Genomic DNA, 18,527 nt, shown 5'->3' on the forward strand with positions numbered 1-18,527 from the left:
TTAAACTTTAGGCCCAGTCCAGATAAACCCATAGTTGGTAAAAGAAGACTTTAAAATATATTTAAAAAAATTATATTGTTTTTTTAATTGTTACTCACAAATTCGGATATAAATAACGTACCGTTAGTGTTTCCTGAAGACTTATGTTAATCTAAAAATTTTCTGTATACCCAAAAGAGCGAGCCTTTAACTGACATAATTTGATATTGCGAATTAATTTGACACTATTACCATATCCAGCAACGCATTATAAATTACGATAATATCAATCCCAGTAACAAACCTAACTCACTTTTTATTCAAAACAATTTATATTCGATTATTGTAATAATTCTTCAACTGTTCCGCACATTATTTTTCACTAAATTACTCAATTGAACCTGTTCATTGCATTCAATAGACGTAGATGATTATCAAGGTTTAAAAATGAACTAACAAGGTTTTTTTGTTTTCAGGGATTAATTTTAATTTTGCCCGACCATCGTGAATCTGTCGTAATATGCAGCGCTCTTGGTGAGTAGAATTATCGATTTAAATCACACTAATCGGTGCTTCTTTAACACTTTTTTGTCGTGTGAGATCAAAGCACGATCTCTGTCGTTGGTTTGTCGCTTTTTGGGATATATGGGTAACTAAAGATGTTTTTGATGCCAACTGTTCATGAGAAGTATTCATTTTATCAAGCAATCTGATATAGAAATAGGAATAAATCTGTTAATTTTTGGTACATCTAAATTTTCAACAGAAGCAAAAATTATTTTCACCAATTTTTGCTTTTATTGAAATTGTAGATGTACTAGACATTAACAGATGTATTTGTAAGATATAACAAGGCTGAGGTGATCTGCACAATTGTCGCCCACTGTGGGTAGGCTTTAGGAATCATAAACTTTAAGAATATGATATATTATGGTCCCTAATTGAGAAAACCAGTTTGATAGATTTTTTCAAAAATATCGATCTACCCTCATCCTATTAAAATTGTACAACCAAATGCCATCTTATTTAAAGTCATATCATATCGCTTCTTCGCCTTAAAAAGTCCATCAATCAAAAAAATGTCTTTAACTTTGTATGTGTTAATTATACGTTTTGGTTGTTAAAGAAATATTAATATATCTTGATATACTAGATGAATCTATCCAACACTACCGTTGCTATCCGATGCGACTAGTTGCTATGTAATGGGTCATTATTTGAAAGACAACAGGTGCGAGTTTAGTTTAGAAGACTATTCAAGACTATGTTTATGAGAATATTCAAGTAATCGACATGAGAACGAAACGATGAAAGAGACATTCAAATATGTAAAATTACTAGTACTATATAAAGGCATATATTATTAGTTTTTATCTAGATGTATATTCAATTAAATTGATATGTCAACCAAAATATTATCACATTAAAAAATTATTAAAGTAGTTTGCGGCTTTTAGCCACAGATTATATTTATATCGTATATAGCTCGTATCGTATATATCATCTACATCTCGTTACATCATAATGACGTGAGAGAGTTTTCAAAATGTAAAAATATTTAATAAATCTAGTGGTTTTAAGCAAACTTTATGAATGAATTAAAGATTAATTTATTTTATTTAAACGCTTTCAAAACAGAAAAATGGCACAATGTAAGTTTTCAAAGTATAGATTGAACAACATCGAAATCTAGGAATAAAGTTAAACAAAAGAATATACATCTTTATAGTCATTCCAGACGCTAGCTGAATCATATAAAATGTCTATAAAATTTATAAACAAATTATCACATAGTTTAAAAGATAATTTGTTTTAGAACTCTTTATCTTTCTTTATCAGAAATTAATTCATGCCATGTCCTGATGACCCATTTACTATTAATCGAAAGAAATAGTCGGATGGAACAACATCTGGAAAATACGAACTGTTGGTTAGGACTTCTCATTTAGTATTTTCAAACACGTTTTGTTCAGTTTTGGGACATGTATACGAGATTTTGTTGTATCTGTTGAAGTATTCCACACATTTTTCCTTTAATACAAGATTCAAATGCTTGACTTGAAGTCAGGAGCAATCTCCAGTTATTGTTGAGTTTTATATTGGTGGTTCCCACTGGACTTTCTATGCTTAGAATTATTATAATATATCCATTTTCAGTACGAGTAAATCACAAAACTCCCGCTTTTATAGTTAAAACAAAAGGTTGCGAATAACAGAAAGTTACAAAGTTGGTAAGGCACATGTCAACTGAAACTAAAAAAAATTCGACGTCATCGTAATACTCTTCGTTCATAAATTTTTTCCTGCAAACTTCCCTGTTATTTTTAAACATTTTTGTAATTTCTTGTTGGTTGTCATACATACCTTTCGGAACTAACTCCTTATTTATCAATTACATTTTTTTTTTTGCTTTATTTGCAAATTAATATCAACAAAAATTTAGATAGCAAGGTAGAGCCTATATACTTCCAGTAAAATATAATGGCGTTCAATCAAATTGATATATCTAATCATAAAGCCGTGAAATAAAACACGCAAAAATAATTTAGCAGCTCAAAATCATGTTTAATATAGTATTATTATTAATAACCTAGATTATTATTATTACCTAATATAATGTACTTAATTATTTCTGTCTTGTATCTAGTCATTCACAATATGTAAAAAAACATTCAAAAACGTACGAGTATGTCTAGATAAAGAAAAACCACAAGCTAAATTAATTATTATTGAATGAATATATCGCCATAGGAAACCAAAATATTATCAAAAGCATTGTGTGTGAAATTAATTAGAAATAAAGACGATAATTAAACATTGTACTAATGAAACTAATGTACTAAAGTGATTTATAACTGTGTTTTTAAGATAGAACTCAAACGGGTTATTTATTTTCTCGTAGTTGTTGAATTCACTTTATGAAATGATCTTTCGGTTTCAACCAAATCATTCATCGGTTCTCAACAGAAATCCAACGGAGCTAAATTAGGCAATTAAAAAGTTCTATAGAACTAATACTTTATGGTATCACGAGTTATCGGCTCACAATTCCAGCCTCAGTGAATAATGTGTTTCACACAGACAACACATAACCCTCAAATAACATGCCTTATTGACATTTCAATTTGACAAAAGGAAACCATAACCAATAATATCGGATTTTGTCTTATTATTCGATTACAGTAGTGTAGTTTGAAGAATTCGTGATACGATTTTTTAATTTTTCATAAATAGCACAGAACGTAAAAATCATTTCATAGTTTATTTAATGTTGTTTTGTAGTTATGAGATTTTCTGTTTTAATTTTTTTTACGATTTGCCAACAACAAATTTTGTTATTACTAAGCTGGGATCAAATACTTACCCTAGAAGCCAACTACGTTTTTTCTAATTACAACAATAAATATTCCTAATAATGTTTTTAAGGTGTGTTTGAGGTATTTTTTGTGTCACGCTCTAGAGCGTGATCGGCACTGAAGTCAAATCTGATTGCCGATGACAGCATAACGCGCGAGCACGAAGTGAATTAAAATGGACAGAATAGGAAAATACATTGTTGATTAGAAGATATAATTTATTATACCATAACAAAATTACATATATAATGGGAATGAATCAAGTACTAAAATAAGATAAAAAATATTCAGCAGAAAAACAAGAAAAATATAACTAAGTAAAAGTTACTACAACTACAAAATATCTATTCAAGTAAATTGAGAAGTCAGTAGAAATAAATGAACGACCGACCATAAGTTTATACAAATTTTCACTAAAACCCATAAAATAAATAAAATCCCTATTCAGATAAACAAGAGGTCACTCATGACTAATTTTTGCGCAGTCTAAACAGTAACCAGGATATCCAGGACATGCACTACATACATAAAAAGTATTTCTTTTTTTTGTAAATAACAATTTTTATATTGCTTTCTCATAACCTTTGCTGCATTCTTGTCCTCTCGTATTTTCAAAACATGTTCGTTGATAACCACTCTGGAAGTAGGTTTGAACGGAGCCTTTAGTAACCTTTTTATGAGAGACAAACGAAAGTCGTAAATTGGAATACTATTGCTTGAATATTTATTGTAAAGTTAGGGCATGTTTCATATGTATTTTTCCACTGTTAGGGCGAGAGAGGGCCCTGAATTATCTATATTTTTTCCCATCATATGCAATTCTGTAATTCATATAAATCAAAAAGGAATTTTTTTTTATTACTCTTCGTGAGTCCACTATCTGCCCTATTGGCAATAAGTATTTCTTATGTCTATATTATATATACATGGCATGTAGAAAATCACTTCATTAAGCAATCTTCTGTATAAAATATTATCTTAATTAATTAGTCTTATTCTAAGGCTTATTCTAAAGTCTACATATATCCAGTAATCAGATCACTATCACGTCGCATATTTAGCTGATTAGCGAGTACATTGGGATGCACTGACACTCTTTCGAAGTACTTCACACAAACGCGTTGAATTACACTCGTTATAGGTTCTAGAGGAATATCGCGTTGTATCACTTTATTTGAAATATAGTACGGAGCATCAACAATGGCACGCAACACCTTATTTTGGAACCGTTGAATGATGGATATATTAAATTTGCTAGCGGTACCCCATAGTTGTATTCCATATGTCCAAATGGGCTTGTTATCTAATGATAACTTGGATTTGCGCCCGATGAGCCAATACATTTGATATAATTTTAGTCCCAGTTGTTTCTGTTTAGAGAGTATGTGCTTCTTCCAGGTTAGGCGTCGATCTAAGTGCATACCAAGATATTTAATATGCTCTGCTTGGGGGAGTTGATGATGATTGATATTCACTGGTGGACATGTTCTTCTACGCAGGGTAAACGTTATATGCGTGGAATTTGTTTCATTGACTTTAATGCGCCATGTCTTCTTCAACCATAATTGTATTTGCTCCAGGTGGGTTTGTAGGTTTATTGATGCTGTGACTGGATCTTTATCTGATGCTAAGATTGCCGTATCGTCCGCGTATGTTGCCACAGTAGTTATTTTTGTGTTGGGCAGATCAGCCGTATACAGAAGATACAGTACTGGACCCAGTACTCTACCTTGGGATTTAATTCGGTATGTTCATCGCCTTGATTTACAATAAAATGTCTGTCAGTGAGATACGATTTTAGTAACTGATAGTCCGGATGAGGGAGAAGTTTCTTTAGTTTAACCTGCAAGCCCGTATGCCATATTTTGTCAAAAGCCGGAGATATGTCCAGAAAAGCAGCCGAACAATATCTTTTGGCATTTAGGTCAGCGTTTATTTTGTTTACAAGTCTATGCACTTGTTCTATAGTCCCATGCTTATTGCGAAAACCCAAAAAAAGGAAAAATTGAAACCAAACACGTAAATGACTTACCTATAGTCTTCAGTTAATGATACATGATAAACAGGTAAATAATATAACGCGCTGGAACGTAATTGGCGTCCAATGAAAGCTTCACATTACGCACTAACGCGTTATTGGCAGCGGACATGTTAAATGAAAACGCGACAAAATATATCTAAGCCCACCCGCCGTAGTCAGCAGACTTGACATTTTCCGATTTTTTGCCCACTTTCATTGATACAATCTTCGAATTAAACGTTATTCGACAAATAAAAATGATTAACACCCACCTCTAGCATCACTGGACTAGCGGTATCATCAATAAGCAGAATTGAGTATATTAAAAAAAGCAAAATTGATTCGATCAAACCTAGATCTTGCTTTTCATTTAATGGAAGAAAAATACGTTTCAAATTTAGCCTGTGCACCTGTTAAAACGGAAAGCTCGATGTTCGGATACTACGTGACTTGGCCTCAAATAATGATAAACCTTGTTCGGTGCGAGTATATTTTAAGACAATTTATTTTATAAGATTGTTCAATAAGATAGTAGGGCACCACCATCAACATACGGAACTGAAGATTCGACGTCACCTTGATACATCATCATTCATAAAAGCTGTCAAAGTTTTAGTTAAGTTTTAAGATATTAGAAGCTTTGTCTACAATGCAAAAACAGACAAACAAAACACATTCAAACAAAACACACATACAAACAAAAACACATTCGAGCACGACTGTAAAAGGATTTTGTGCGTCGTTCCATCATTATGTATGAGATATGGCTGTACGATGGAAAAGACATTTCGTTTTTTAGTTCACCGTTAGCATCAATTAAATGTAAAAATACCGGCTCTCGAAACCAATTAAAATCAGGTAACTATTAAAATACGAATGTTGAAATCCCATCCTACTTATTCGCCAGATTTAGCTCTATCTGACTACTGGCTCCTTACTCATCTTAAAAATTCTGATTTTTTTAAAACGAGGAATTACCGAAAAGGATTGTTAGAATAATTATATTCAATTTGAGAAAAATTACTGAGGAATATAGTATTCTTTTTTTTGTTCCATTTCATTAACTACTAACGCAAAAAAAACTGACTTGATTTTGCTCCTATTCAAATTAACTAATTATATTATATCTATTATAACAGGCTACTATATATGATATAATGTACCAACTATATATAACAGGTCAATTGAAAAGTCCCCGGCCTGACTCAGAATTTTTTAGTTACCGCTAACCCTCAAAAGATAAGTGCATAAATTTGACAGTTGTCGGATCATTAGTTTGTGAATTATAGCATTTTGAGAGAAGCAAGTTTATGGTGACAAGACGTGGTGAAATGAGCACCGAAGATGGTGAACGCAATGAACGCCCAAAAGAAGTTGTTACCGACGAAAACATAAAAAAATCCATAAAAAACATAAAAAAACAATGATTTTGAATGACCGTAAATTGAAATTGAATGAAATAGCAGACACTCTAAAGATTTCAGCTGAACGTGTACATCATATCATTCACGAATATTTGGGTATGAGAAAGCTCTGTGCAAAGTGGGTGTCGCGCGAGCTCCCTTTTGACCAAAAACAATGACGAGTTAATGATTGTTGTCGATGGAGCAGTGTTTGAAGATGATCAAGCGTAATAAACCTGAGTTTTTGCTTCGATATGTGACAATGGATGAAACATAGCTCCACCATTTCGCCCCGAAGTCCAATCGACAGTTATCCGAATGGACTGCACGCGATGAACCCACTCCAAAACGTGGGAAAACGCAATAGCTGGTAAGGTTATGACGTCTCTATTTTGGGATACGGGATTTTCATTGACTGCCTTGAAAAAGGAAGGACCATGAACAGCGACTATTACATAGGACGAAATCGCCGAAAAACGGCCGCATTTGAAGAAAAAGAAAGTGCTGCTTCACCAAAACAATGCACCGTGTCACAAGTCAGTGAAAACGATGGCAAAAATCCACGAATTGGGCTTCGAATTGCTTTCTCATCCACGGTATTCTCCAGATCTGGCCACGAGCGACTATTCTCTGTACTCAGATCTCAAAAGAATGCTCGCTGGGAAGAAAGTTTCGTCGAATGAAGAGGTGATCGCTGAAACTGAGGCCTATTTTGAAGCAAAGAACAAATCGTACTACAAAAATGGTATAGTAGGCCGGGGACTTTTCAATTGAACTGTTAACATAGACAGAAGGTAAATCAATCAAGTACTCTTGGTGGTGCACGTCGCGATCACAAACATCTCAGATTCGAACCCCACTCTGAACGTGGATGTAATTATTTAGGCATTAATGTAATCGATGGCTGAAGTTGATCACTTATGCCCTAAATAGAGAGTAAATGCAATTACTAAAAAAATCAATGAAAAGTTCACTACTTCAGATATTTTCTTGAGATATAAAAAGTAATGATAAATTGTAGCAACCATCTTTCGATTGTAATAAACATTATTTTCACATCTACCTATTAACTGCAGAAAGGAATTGACCAATAAAAAAGTTTTCTGGATCCTTTGGACTGCATCGGTGGAGAATAGACGAGTTCAGAGTCATATTTGAAGGTGACGTGCTAATTGTATCAATATTTTAGCTCGAAGACATTCATTGTATTGCTCTTGATTTTCAATTACACGTGTGTTTGCAATCTAGTCTCTTACATTTACATTATCCGTCAAATGTTCTGTAGTTTTATTTAACCGATAGTTAACGAAATTGATGAAATTTCAAAGTGTTATGATATGCTGGTAATGTTATTTTTATAATTCAATATATCACTGTAAATTAACACAGACTGTATAACTTACTATACCCATAAAGAGCAAGTTAACAAAAATCTGCGAGGTGTATTGACGTAGTGTTATGGGAATTAAGTTCAGTTTAGCTTGATCTGTCGAAGACATCTGCATTTTTAATCAAAGTGATAATAAGCAGCGATTTGAAATGTATCAAAAAAAGCAAAGCGTTAAAACAACGTTTGCCGATTTATAACCCCTCATCACTATTGTTTTCAAGAATTTTGCATACGATTGACAACCAGACGACTTTGATAGGCTTATTCATTTATGTATTCGAACGTATCAGACAACATTGTATAGGGTTTTTTTAATTAAAATAAAATGAGAAGGAAAATATTGTCTGGTTCTAAAACGAGTTTACAAATTGTGGTAAAGATAAAATCATCTCAAGAAATTATAAAGATCATATTTTATACATATGCAGGACAATAGGTAGGATTAGAAGGTAACATTCGTCGCACATTTCATTTTAAAGTTATACACTGCAACCTGGAAATAGGGCAACTGAAGAGATTTGTTACACCAAGTTATTATGACGTTTGTTATATAGAAGTTAGGTTAAACTACGATTTGTTTTAACAAGGTATGAAAAATTGTTTATTAACCTCAACGTTACGAAAATACTTATCTGCTTACCTGTTAAAGCGAACGATTTCTACAAATAAATGAAAACGTATTAAAAACGTAACGTAAGAAAAGGTATTTTAATAAAGTCGAAATGGAAAACACTATATTCGCATATAAACATAGAAAATATAATTAAAATAAACATGATAGCTTAGTCTTCATTTTGTCTCTTGACTAGTGATCTCTGTTTTTTATTTCTATATACTTAATGATTTTTCATTTATCTACGATACTTACGGAACACCTTTTTTTATTTTTCGTTAAATATTATTTATAAATCGTTAAATAGAGGCCATAATACCTTCTATCCATATACGCTATAATTATTAAACATTCGTTATAAAGAGACTTTTGCTAAATGTATTCGTAATGTAAAAGTATAGTTTGCGTTAGTTTTCGAAAAGTTCGTTATATTGAGACTCGGTATATTAAGGTTACACTGTATGTATACTACTATACATCTAAAAACACTTTTTACGATAGAGGAATGTTTTCTTAAAATTCATTACCTATTAGTCGATAGTATCAATTTGTGGAATCCAAACAAGATATACGAAATCGAACAACATGATACCTAGAAATTGTAATTTATTTGATCGTGAAATACGTGTTGGGTTTAACCCCGTACACCTGTTAAAACGTTACCGCGCGCAAAATAAACGGCACGAATCTGGATATCTCGCTGACGCACAAAAGAAATAACCTGAATCAAATTCCTGGCAGGTCTGGTCGCTCGCATTCTTACCAAACGATCGAGGTCCGATCGCGTCCGTCTCCCCGGACCTCCGGACTCTCCTCGAACTGCTCCCATTGAAAAATGAGAACGCATTCCGAACGACGTCCCGTAATTCGAGCAGTTGGTCGCGCGAGCTTCGGCGACCGATAAAAATGCAGCACGGACGGGATGCAGTAACATTCCGAACAGTCTGGACGAAAGTCTGGATCGACGCCAAAGGTCACAGTTACTTGTCCGGCAACGAGATGTTTTTTAGCCGAAAAATTCAGTTCCAATGGAATTTCGTCGCGGACGATTTATTAGAATACGGAATTCAACGTAGATACACAGATAAGTTCGCTACTACTAAGTGGTTATATCTATTTAAAGTATTTTGTTTTTATGTTTGCTTAAATTCCTCTAAAACATCTCTGAATTCATAACACGGGCATGTATCAAATGTTCTGAGAATCATTACTGATTTTGAACGGGGGAGACTAGCGTGCATCATTTTATGTAATAGTTTTAAAATAACAGAAAGAAATTGAACGGACTTTATCATTCTAAGAGAAACCCTTTTGATAAAATTGGCGTTCTTGAAATAGTTTTCTCTAGGAAGTGTTTTTATCTACTGCAAATAAGATTTATTCTGACTCCGTTGGACACAAATATTAGAAGCCCACGAAGAAACTCATTGAGCAAAAAAGAACTGAAAATTTTTAATTTTAATTTCAGTATTGTGTACCTCCTCCTGTATTTTTCAAAACTTGAATCACTCTCAGTATCTTTTTTTTTATATATATAAGTATAGTTTTTACCAACGAGGATTTATCTGGACTGGACCTACAGTTTAACGTGGGCTCCGAAGAATGGTCCTCGGCATTAAGCTTACCGACTGGCCAGTAACTAACTTAGACATCCGGTCTTACCCAACCTGGTTACTGGCGTGACTGAGATGGATATTCTTTATCAGATTTTCCTATAAATAAATTTACAATTACAAACATAAAGTACATAAAATACAGAAAATTTTAAAACGGTACTTGCATATATGCTGATTATTTTTTCAATTTAAAAATGCATTTATTCAACAAAATTAGTACACTATGTATTAATCAGAATATCATTTTCTACAGATTTTTATAGTTTTTCGACTGTATACACGAGACAGTTTTGGAAGGTTCTCCTTAAATTATTAAGCACTTTAACGCATCTTACGCGATTTACCGAATTTATTTGAGATGCTGATGTTCGCCAAGGAGATCCAAATGGATAATGACTGCACAATTATGTGAAAAATATTTTTAAAAAAAGATTGATAACTCCACTATGATACTAAAAACTTCTTGGCCGATTGGACATTGAGACTTCAATTTCTTCGCGATAAATAAATAAAAATATAAATAAAAAAAGCCGAACAACTGAAATATTGATCGCCTGATATTGTAAATCTCGATGGCATCCGGATAGAACAAGTACAGATATTAAAGTGCTTTAGATCAGTAACACAGGATAATAAAGTGGCACGATAAGCCGAATCTGTCAAGACTCATGTAGCTTGGCCGATTCACTTCAGTTTTTTTTCAACGCAAAGTGGTTAAAGGTATAGCGCCCAGTATGATGCCACCAATTCTACCCGATCTAATATTCGATAATGGTTCGCAAATAACAGATGTGGCGATTTCAAGAGTTCTGCAAGATATAAAATGTATGGATCCGCTAATGTAAATATCAACAGCATCTGAGCAATTGAATGTAAGGGCTGAGGAACCAAATAATCAAGCAACTGCGGCTAATCATAAGTGATTCCGAACTTGACTTTATTTGTCGTGTTAGCAATTATATCTAAAAGGTGTCTTTAAATGTTTCACCAACAAAACTTATACTACTCGTAAAGTAAACAAATTTCAAAATAGCCATTAAAACTTAAAGGTGACAGGGTTCTATTCATCCTAACACATCAACAACAATGAAAACGTGAAAAAATTATTATAATTAACACATCGCGGAATCACAATTAGAACATTTACCATTTCATTGCTTGTTCGTAAATTTCTGCCAAAAAACCTCCCAGTGTCCATATTCACCACACCTGGCCACGTGTAACATTTTTTTTTGTTCCCAAATCTCATTTCTCAAAATTAAAAAACACTATCAAGGGCTGTAAACTCTTGAATCGCTTTGCATTACAAACATAGATGATATTAAAATATCAATCTTTCCTTATCTTATATATCTTTTCCCTTGTTGACATTTTATATGTCAGAATTTTACGACTTACTATTTTTTATTGCAGTAATATTTATTATAAACATCAACCTATGTGTAATTATATTATTTTGACTTTTTTGTTTTTAATAATAATAATAGAAGAAGAATTTTAACTGTAATAATAGAAGCTGTATCATAATGCATCACATATAATAGATACTTCTTTGAAAGGAGAGTAATTAAAAAAATTAAATTCTCGCTTTTTTAACTATCTAGTATATTAAAAATTCTGCTGTTAAAAAATATTATATATAAAATATAAAATTAGGGCTGTCGGCCACCGAGAAGAATATTAATATTTCGATATATCGATATTTTTAATATACTCTTACAATTTAATACAAAAATATACTAACCCTTTAAAATGAAGTACCAAAAAACACTAAACCTTTAAAATTAACCTTTATTGTTAAAAATAATTAAATGGTTTTTTATAATGTTTAAGTAGTACTTTAAATTAAGACTTAAAAACAATAATATTAAAGCTTTATTTATAATAAGACACGTCAAGAAGCAGTTATAATTTTATATTTGCAATAGCAACTAAATAGAGCAAATATATAATTATTACACTGATATTTTTATTTAAGCACAAAATAGTAGTTCAGTTCGCCAACCGCAAGGCGAATAGATTTTAGATCTCTCCAATAACACAGGTGTGTCAAAATGTCCAACATCAACTAAAACCACTGATAGGGAACTAACAATTGCGTGAGTGACACTAACGTCTACTCTACCCCAATACACCATCACTATAAACCGATTTTCAGTCACAGGTTTTGTTTGCAGACATCAGGCCAGGACTTTTGGGACTGGCGCAACAAGATGTCCCGCCTATCGCAATTTTACACCGTAGAGGTGGGTGACACCAAGTTCACAATCCTCAAACGTTATCAGAACCTCAAACCGATTGGATCCGGCGCTCAAGGCATTGTCTGGTAAGCACTTCACCTATTCTAATAAACGTTTGTGCTCTTAGCATGTGTAGTCTAGATTGTAAAATGTAGAGAAGTTTGGTCATAACATAAACATTGGTCACGAAAGTTTAACATAGCGTTATATACTATTGTGATGATGAAGGGCCGATGCTGTAGGGAAATTTGTGAAAACGATGCATACGACTCAACATATTTTCCAATACACACCACTACTTAATATTTTATACAACAGTAATATTTGTTAAAAACATCCATAATAATAATACGAGGGTTGTTATTTATATTTCTGGCCCTGACAGGACTAAATGCAAGACTATTGGAAACTTGCAATTGTTGAACATAATTTTCTTAAAAACAGTTTGTAATTCCAGTCCAATTTCATAATAATTATTTATTTTGCCAAAATACATTGATCCTGGACGTGTAAAAGCAAGATCGTCATGTGATATATGAGAAATTGAGTAATCCTTGGGCATTGTATTTTTTTTATTAATTGCATCTTACATTCGATATGCTTAGTACTATCTTAATTCCCAAATTAATTTATTACTACTGTTCTGTTGTACTTGCATTAATATACAAGCAAGACGTGTACGGGATTAATACATCAGTATATATTTCCCAAATTAGAATAAAACTAATCTACTTAAGCTAAACTTAAAAATACACTTATACACTAAACTAGTTCGTGTGGTTTAGTTCGCTTCAAACTTCTAATTTCTCACGTGTTGTCCAGTAGCTGTATTTCTTCTACGTTGCTGCGATTTAACGACCTTGTTTCATGTTTAAGGCGGAAATCTTGGATCACTTGTATCCGTTTAATTCCGAGATCATGGTACAGCTCTTCGTTGGTTACGTAGTGCTAAGCATTGGTAATTAATCGTAGAACTTTGTTTTTGATGCGTTGGATAACTTTTGGTTTGATGTTTTAGGGCAACCCCATATTTGCACCCCTTAGGTCCAAATACGCTTTAGGATAGACTGATAAACCAATATCTTTAATTTTAGATCAAGTTGAGAGTATCTTCCGACTAATCAGTACAGTTGTTTGACTTTGAGATATATTCCGAGGTATTTAGCTGATTCTGCTTGAGGAATCGGGCATCCGTTAAGTGACATAATTAAGTTTTTCTCAATTTGGAGCTATTAAGCTGTATTTTCCAGTCTGTAGTCCATTTGTAGATCTTGTTAATCGCTACTCGTGCTTGTTCTATAGCCTTAGACAGACATACATCTTTTGTCATTATAACTGTGTCGTCAGCAAAACTTCCAAGTACTGTTTCTTTTGTTCTTGGGATATCAGCAGTATAGAGCAAATATAGAAATGCTCCCAAAACACTACTTTGTGGAACTCCAGCCGAAATAGGTTTAAGTGTTGAGCATTCCCCTTCATGCGAGACTCCAAATTTTCTTTCGGATAGATATGATTCCAGCAGTCGACAGTAATTCCACGGCAGCAATTTGCTCATTTTATAGATTAACCCCGAATGTGAAGATTGTGAGACGTCCAGAAATATTGCAGGGCAGTATTTCTTACCTTCGAATGCTTTTTCAACAATCGCTGTTACTCAGCACACTTGATCGATTGTCGAACGATGATTCCGAAATCCAAACTGGAAATCTGGTATTTCTATAAATGGTTTAATGTGTTTTAGCAGCGGTTTCTTAAATAATTTTGATATCGCAGGTAGCAGCAAAATAGGCCTGTAGGATCTAACTTGTTCTGCCAGTTTTTTAAGCATATTTATTCGAGCAACCTTAAGACGCCCCGGAACACGGTTCAGTCTCAAACAGATATTGAATATTTATGCCAACATGATTATTGCTTTTCGTGGCAGCTCTTTTAATAACCCAGGTGAAATATCATCAATTCCAGAAGCCTTTTTAGGATTGGGGTTGTTGTGAATTTCTTTGGCAACTTCCGTTGGAGAATCAGATTTACAGCTACATCGGGCTAATAAAACAGGATTTATATCTATTGTAGAATATATATCATTCGGTTGAAATACATTAGCTAAATGTTCGAATCGTTGCATCGAACCCATTCATTTTGATCATTTTTAATAAGCGGTACTCTAATAATAGATCTTTTAGATCTCCGAGTTGCTTTCCATAGTGAGTAATCTTTGTCTGCTCCCGGGCTTCATTCACTCACATGTTTCTCGAAGCAACTCTATTTATATTCTTTAATCTTTTGATTTGTTTGATTACTGATTCTATTAAATATTATTTTATCTACAGCATTTCTGGTTCTGTTCTATACATACTCTTCTACCTTTTCGTCTTTTTTTTACCAATTCCCTAATTTCAAGGGGGTAATTTACCTCATATCTGAATTCTCTCTTAATGTTGTGGTAGCTTTTTTTGCAGCAGACCGAATTTATTCAATTATATTTCGGGTTTGCAGCCCAAGATCGTCTATAGTTTTGAGTCATACGTTTAAACTGATTTGTTCCTGCATTATAGGTCTAAACGTGTCCTAGTTAATAAATTTGTTAGTAAGATTAAGCTTCTTTGTTCTTTTCAGAATTATCGCGCCTAGTGTTAACAATATTGGAGTGTGATCAGATGATAGTTCGCACAAGCTCTCGATTTGTATTTGATTTGATGAGATGCCTTTCGAAATGTAAAAGTCCAGTAGGTACTTTATTACCGTCGGTGGGCCAGCAAGTGGGTTCGCGCCCTGAATGATAGTTGCAATTGATTTTTACTGCTGGGAGTAATTCGTTTCCTTTCCCAGGTGTTATTAATCGTGAACCCCAAACTGTGTGTTGTTAAATTAAATGTTAACATTAAAGTCTCCTCCAATAATAAACCGTGGGCTTAATTTTAAAAATACATGTCTGTAATGTTTTTGTGTTATTTTGTATCTTGGTGGACAGTATATAGCTTCTCTGTTTATTTCAGCGCCATTCTTTTCAAGAGTAACTATCGTAGCTTGTATTTCTTTTTGTCTTATCTCATTTTGTTCTGTATATTTTGTTTGTATGCTGTATATTTTATTATATTATTAGAGCTGCTCCGCCTCGAACACGTTCACTGGGGTGTATTGTCCAGTATGCATCATAACCCCGTATTTTAATATTTTTTTTTTTTTTGAAAAATGAGTCTCCGATATGAGAGCTGTATCTATGTTATTTGTTCTCAGAAATAGTTCTAGTTCCCGGACTCCCTGATTTAGCCCATTTTCGTTCCATGTTACCATTCTTAAGAACGAATTACTCATGTTTGTTTTTCTTTAACTTGTTTTGGGACTTTTCTAATTTTTCTACCCTGTTTGCTAACTAACTGAAATTTTGTCGAATTTCAGTCTGAAATTCACTGAGCAATTTCATCATTTCGACGATGGTTGGCTCGTTGGTTACAGTTTCCTCTTTTTTAGGTTAATTTGTTTATAATTAGATTTTTTGTCTCATATATTTTTTGCAGTTGGGATTGCTGTTTCTTCAAGTGTTTTATTTTCAATGGCAGTTGACTTTGCAGAGTTTTGAGCTTTGTTGAGTTTTCTTAATCGTTGTACAGCTGTAATTTTATTTGGATAAAGTTCTTTCATTTTCTTCTGATACACAACACACCCTTTATAGCTTGCAGGATGTCCTTTTTCATTACATAATGCACATGTTGCTACGCTATTGCGTTACTTTCTGCATTGGTTAGTGTGATGTTTACCAGCGCACTTCACACATCTAGGTTCCCTACTGTAGAAAATTTCAGTATGCCAAGAAGCAGTGTAAAATTAAAACACGAAATTGTTTTTGATCCATTATTTGGAAAATTACAAAAGTAGTGACACTCTTAGCATAAGAACAAACAAACTTACAAGTAGAATATCAGGAAATTTTAACAGCTATCTTTTGAAGGTTAGTACTATCTGAAAAAGCGGTGAATGCAATAAAACTAGCATCACCTATGTGTTAGACCCGGGACTTTTCATCCCGTGTGTTATGAAGAAGCACATCGAAACGAATGATTATGTGTTTCTTCGACATTACCGACGTAGCAGCAATTACTTTAGAGCAACGTAGGACGGCAATTCTAATACGGTACAATTTTTTTCTCAGAAATTTTCGAGAAAATCGAAGAGAAGTCAAAGAAGACTAACGAAGAAGAAAAATAACGATTTGATAGGTAATCCGTCCTGCAGTCCTGATTTGGCACCCGATGACTTCTATAATTCCTGCCCATTAATAACAAATTATGTGGTGTACGATTTTCGTCATGCCAAGAACCGTTGGATGCATTCAAAACACACGTTTTGGAGTTACCTCAATCCTAGTTGTATGAAAATTGGTACCAACTCATATTGATGCGTTGATTTTCACGAAGAATGAATTGAAAAATATTTTATTAATTTTCGATCAATTGGTTTTTCAATTATTAAACCAGAAATTTAAATAGCGACCCTCATATATTCATAATAGTTATATAATACAAGTGCGAATTTCATACTAACAGGTCAATTGAAAACTCCCCGGCCTGACACATAGATGGCGCTACTAGAATTAAATCCATATATTTTTTTTAATTAGCCCTAACCCTCAAAAGATGCGTGTGTAAATTTGACAGCTGTCTGATCATTAGTTTGTGAATTATAGCATTTTGAGTGAAACACTTTTTGTTATTGTGAAAAAATGGATAAAAAAGAATTTCTCGTGTTGATAAAATATTGCTCTTTGAAGGGAAAAAATATAGTTGAAGCAAAAACTTGGCTTGATGCCGAGTTTCCGAACATTGCCCCAGGAAAATCAGTCATCAAGGATTGGTATGCTAAGTTGAAATGTGGTGAAATGAGCTCCGAAGACGGTAAACGCAGTAGACTCCCTAAAGAGGTTGTTACCGACGAAAACATTTAAAAAATCCACAAAATGATTTTGAATGACCGTAAATTGAAATTGAATGAAATAGCAGACACTCTAAAGATATCAAAAGCTCTGTGCAAAGTGGGTGCAGCGCGAGCTCACTATTGACCAAAAACAACGACGAGTTGATGATTCGGAGCACTGTTTGAAGATGATCAAGCGTAATAAATCCGAGTTTCTGCATCGATATGTGACAATGGATGAAACATGACTCCATCATTTCACTCCAAACTACAATCGACAGTCCTCCTAGTAAGCTGCACACGATGAACCCGCTCCAAAACGTGGAAAAACGAAACAGTCGGCTGGCAAGATTACGGAGTATTCTGTATTTTGGGATGCGCGTGGGATCATTTTCATTGACTACCTTGAAAAGGATAGACCATCAACAGCGACTACTACATAGCGTTATTGGGCCGTTTGAAGGACGAAATCGCCGAAAAACGGCCGCATTTGAAGAAAAAGAAGGCTCTGCTTCACCAAGACAATGCACCGTGTGACAAGTCAGTGAAAACGATGGGAAAAATTCATGAATTGGGCTTCGAATTGCTTTCTCATCCACCGTATTCTCCAGATCTGGCCACCAGCGACTGTTTCCTGTTCTCAGATCTCAAAAGAATTCTCACTGGGAAGAAATTTTCGTCGAATGAATAGGTGATAGCCGAAACTGAGGCCTATTTTGAAGCAAAGGACAAATCGTACTACAAAAATGGTATCGAAAAGTTGAAGGGTCACTATTATCACTGTATCACCCTTAAAGAGAATTGCGTTGAATAAAAAAAAGTTTTTTTGCCAGAAAAATGTGTTTTACTAGGACTTTACGGGGACTTTTCAATTGACCTGTTATACTAGGTCTGGTATTGTAAGGGATCTTAAAAAGAACCATTGTTTATAGTCAATAAAATAAGTTAGCATGTTTCAGTTTCTTGATATAATGGAAAACATTACAAACGGTGAAATGTTTC

General features: G+C 33.6%; 1 protein-coding gene and 1 long non-coding RNA gene across 7 annotated transcripts in view; one reads left to right on the top strand and one right to left on the bottom strand.

Annotated features, from left to right (window-relative positions):
- LOC143206937 (uncharacterized) overlaps positions 1–10,906 on the bottom strand; it is a 194,632-nt gene extending 183,726 nt beyond the window's left edge. Inside the window, exon 1 of the long non-coding RNA XR_013008564.1 lies at positions 7,877–10,906. This is a non-coding gene — a long non-coding RNA (uncharacterized LOC143206937). The remainder of the gene's footprint in view (positions 1–7,876) is intronic.
- Positions 1–18,527, top strand: part of bsk (mitogen-activated protein kinase dJNK) — an 82,325-nt gene that overhangs the window by 55,451 nt on the left and 8,347 nt on the right. For 2 of the 6 annotated variants that reach the window (XM_076419762.1, XM_076419766.1), the window contains exons 3-4: positions 456–513; positions 12,555–12,703. In XM_076419762.1, coding sequence (XP_076275877.1) covers positions 12,591–12,703 — 113 coding nt within the window. In that variant the 5' untranslated portion in view covers positions 456–513; positions 12,555–12,590. Of the gene's footprint in view, positions 1–455; positions 514–12,355; positions 12,477–12,535; positions 12,704–18,527 lie in introns of all 6 variants that reach the window. The other 4 variants (XM_076419758.1, XM_076419759.1, XM_076419764.1 and 1 more) reach the window with 3 other exon arrangements.

The sequence above is a fragment of the Rhynchophorus ferrugineus genome, unplaced genomic scaffold (genome assembly GCF_030347505.1).
Source record: "Rhynchophorus ferrugineus isolate W39M unplaced genomic scaffold, kcgeb_rfMv2 rfM1, whole genome shotgun sequence".
In the NCBI taxonomy this organism is placed as follows: Eukaryota; Metazoa; Arthropoda; class Insecta; order Coleoptera; family Curculionidae; genus Rhynchophorus; species Rhynchophorus ferrugineus.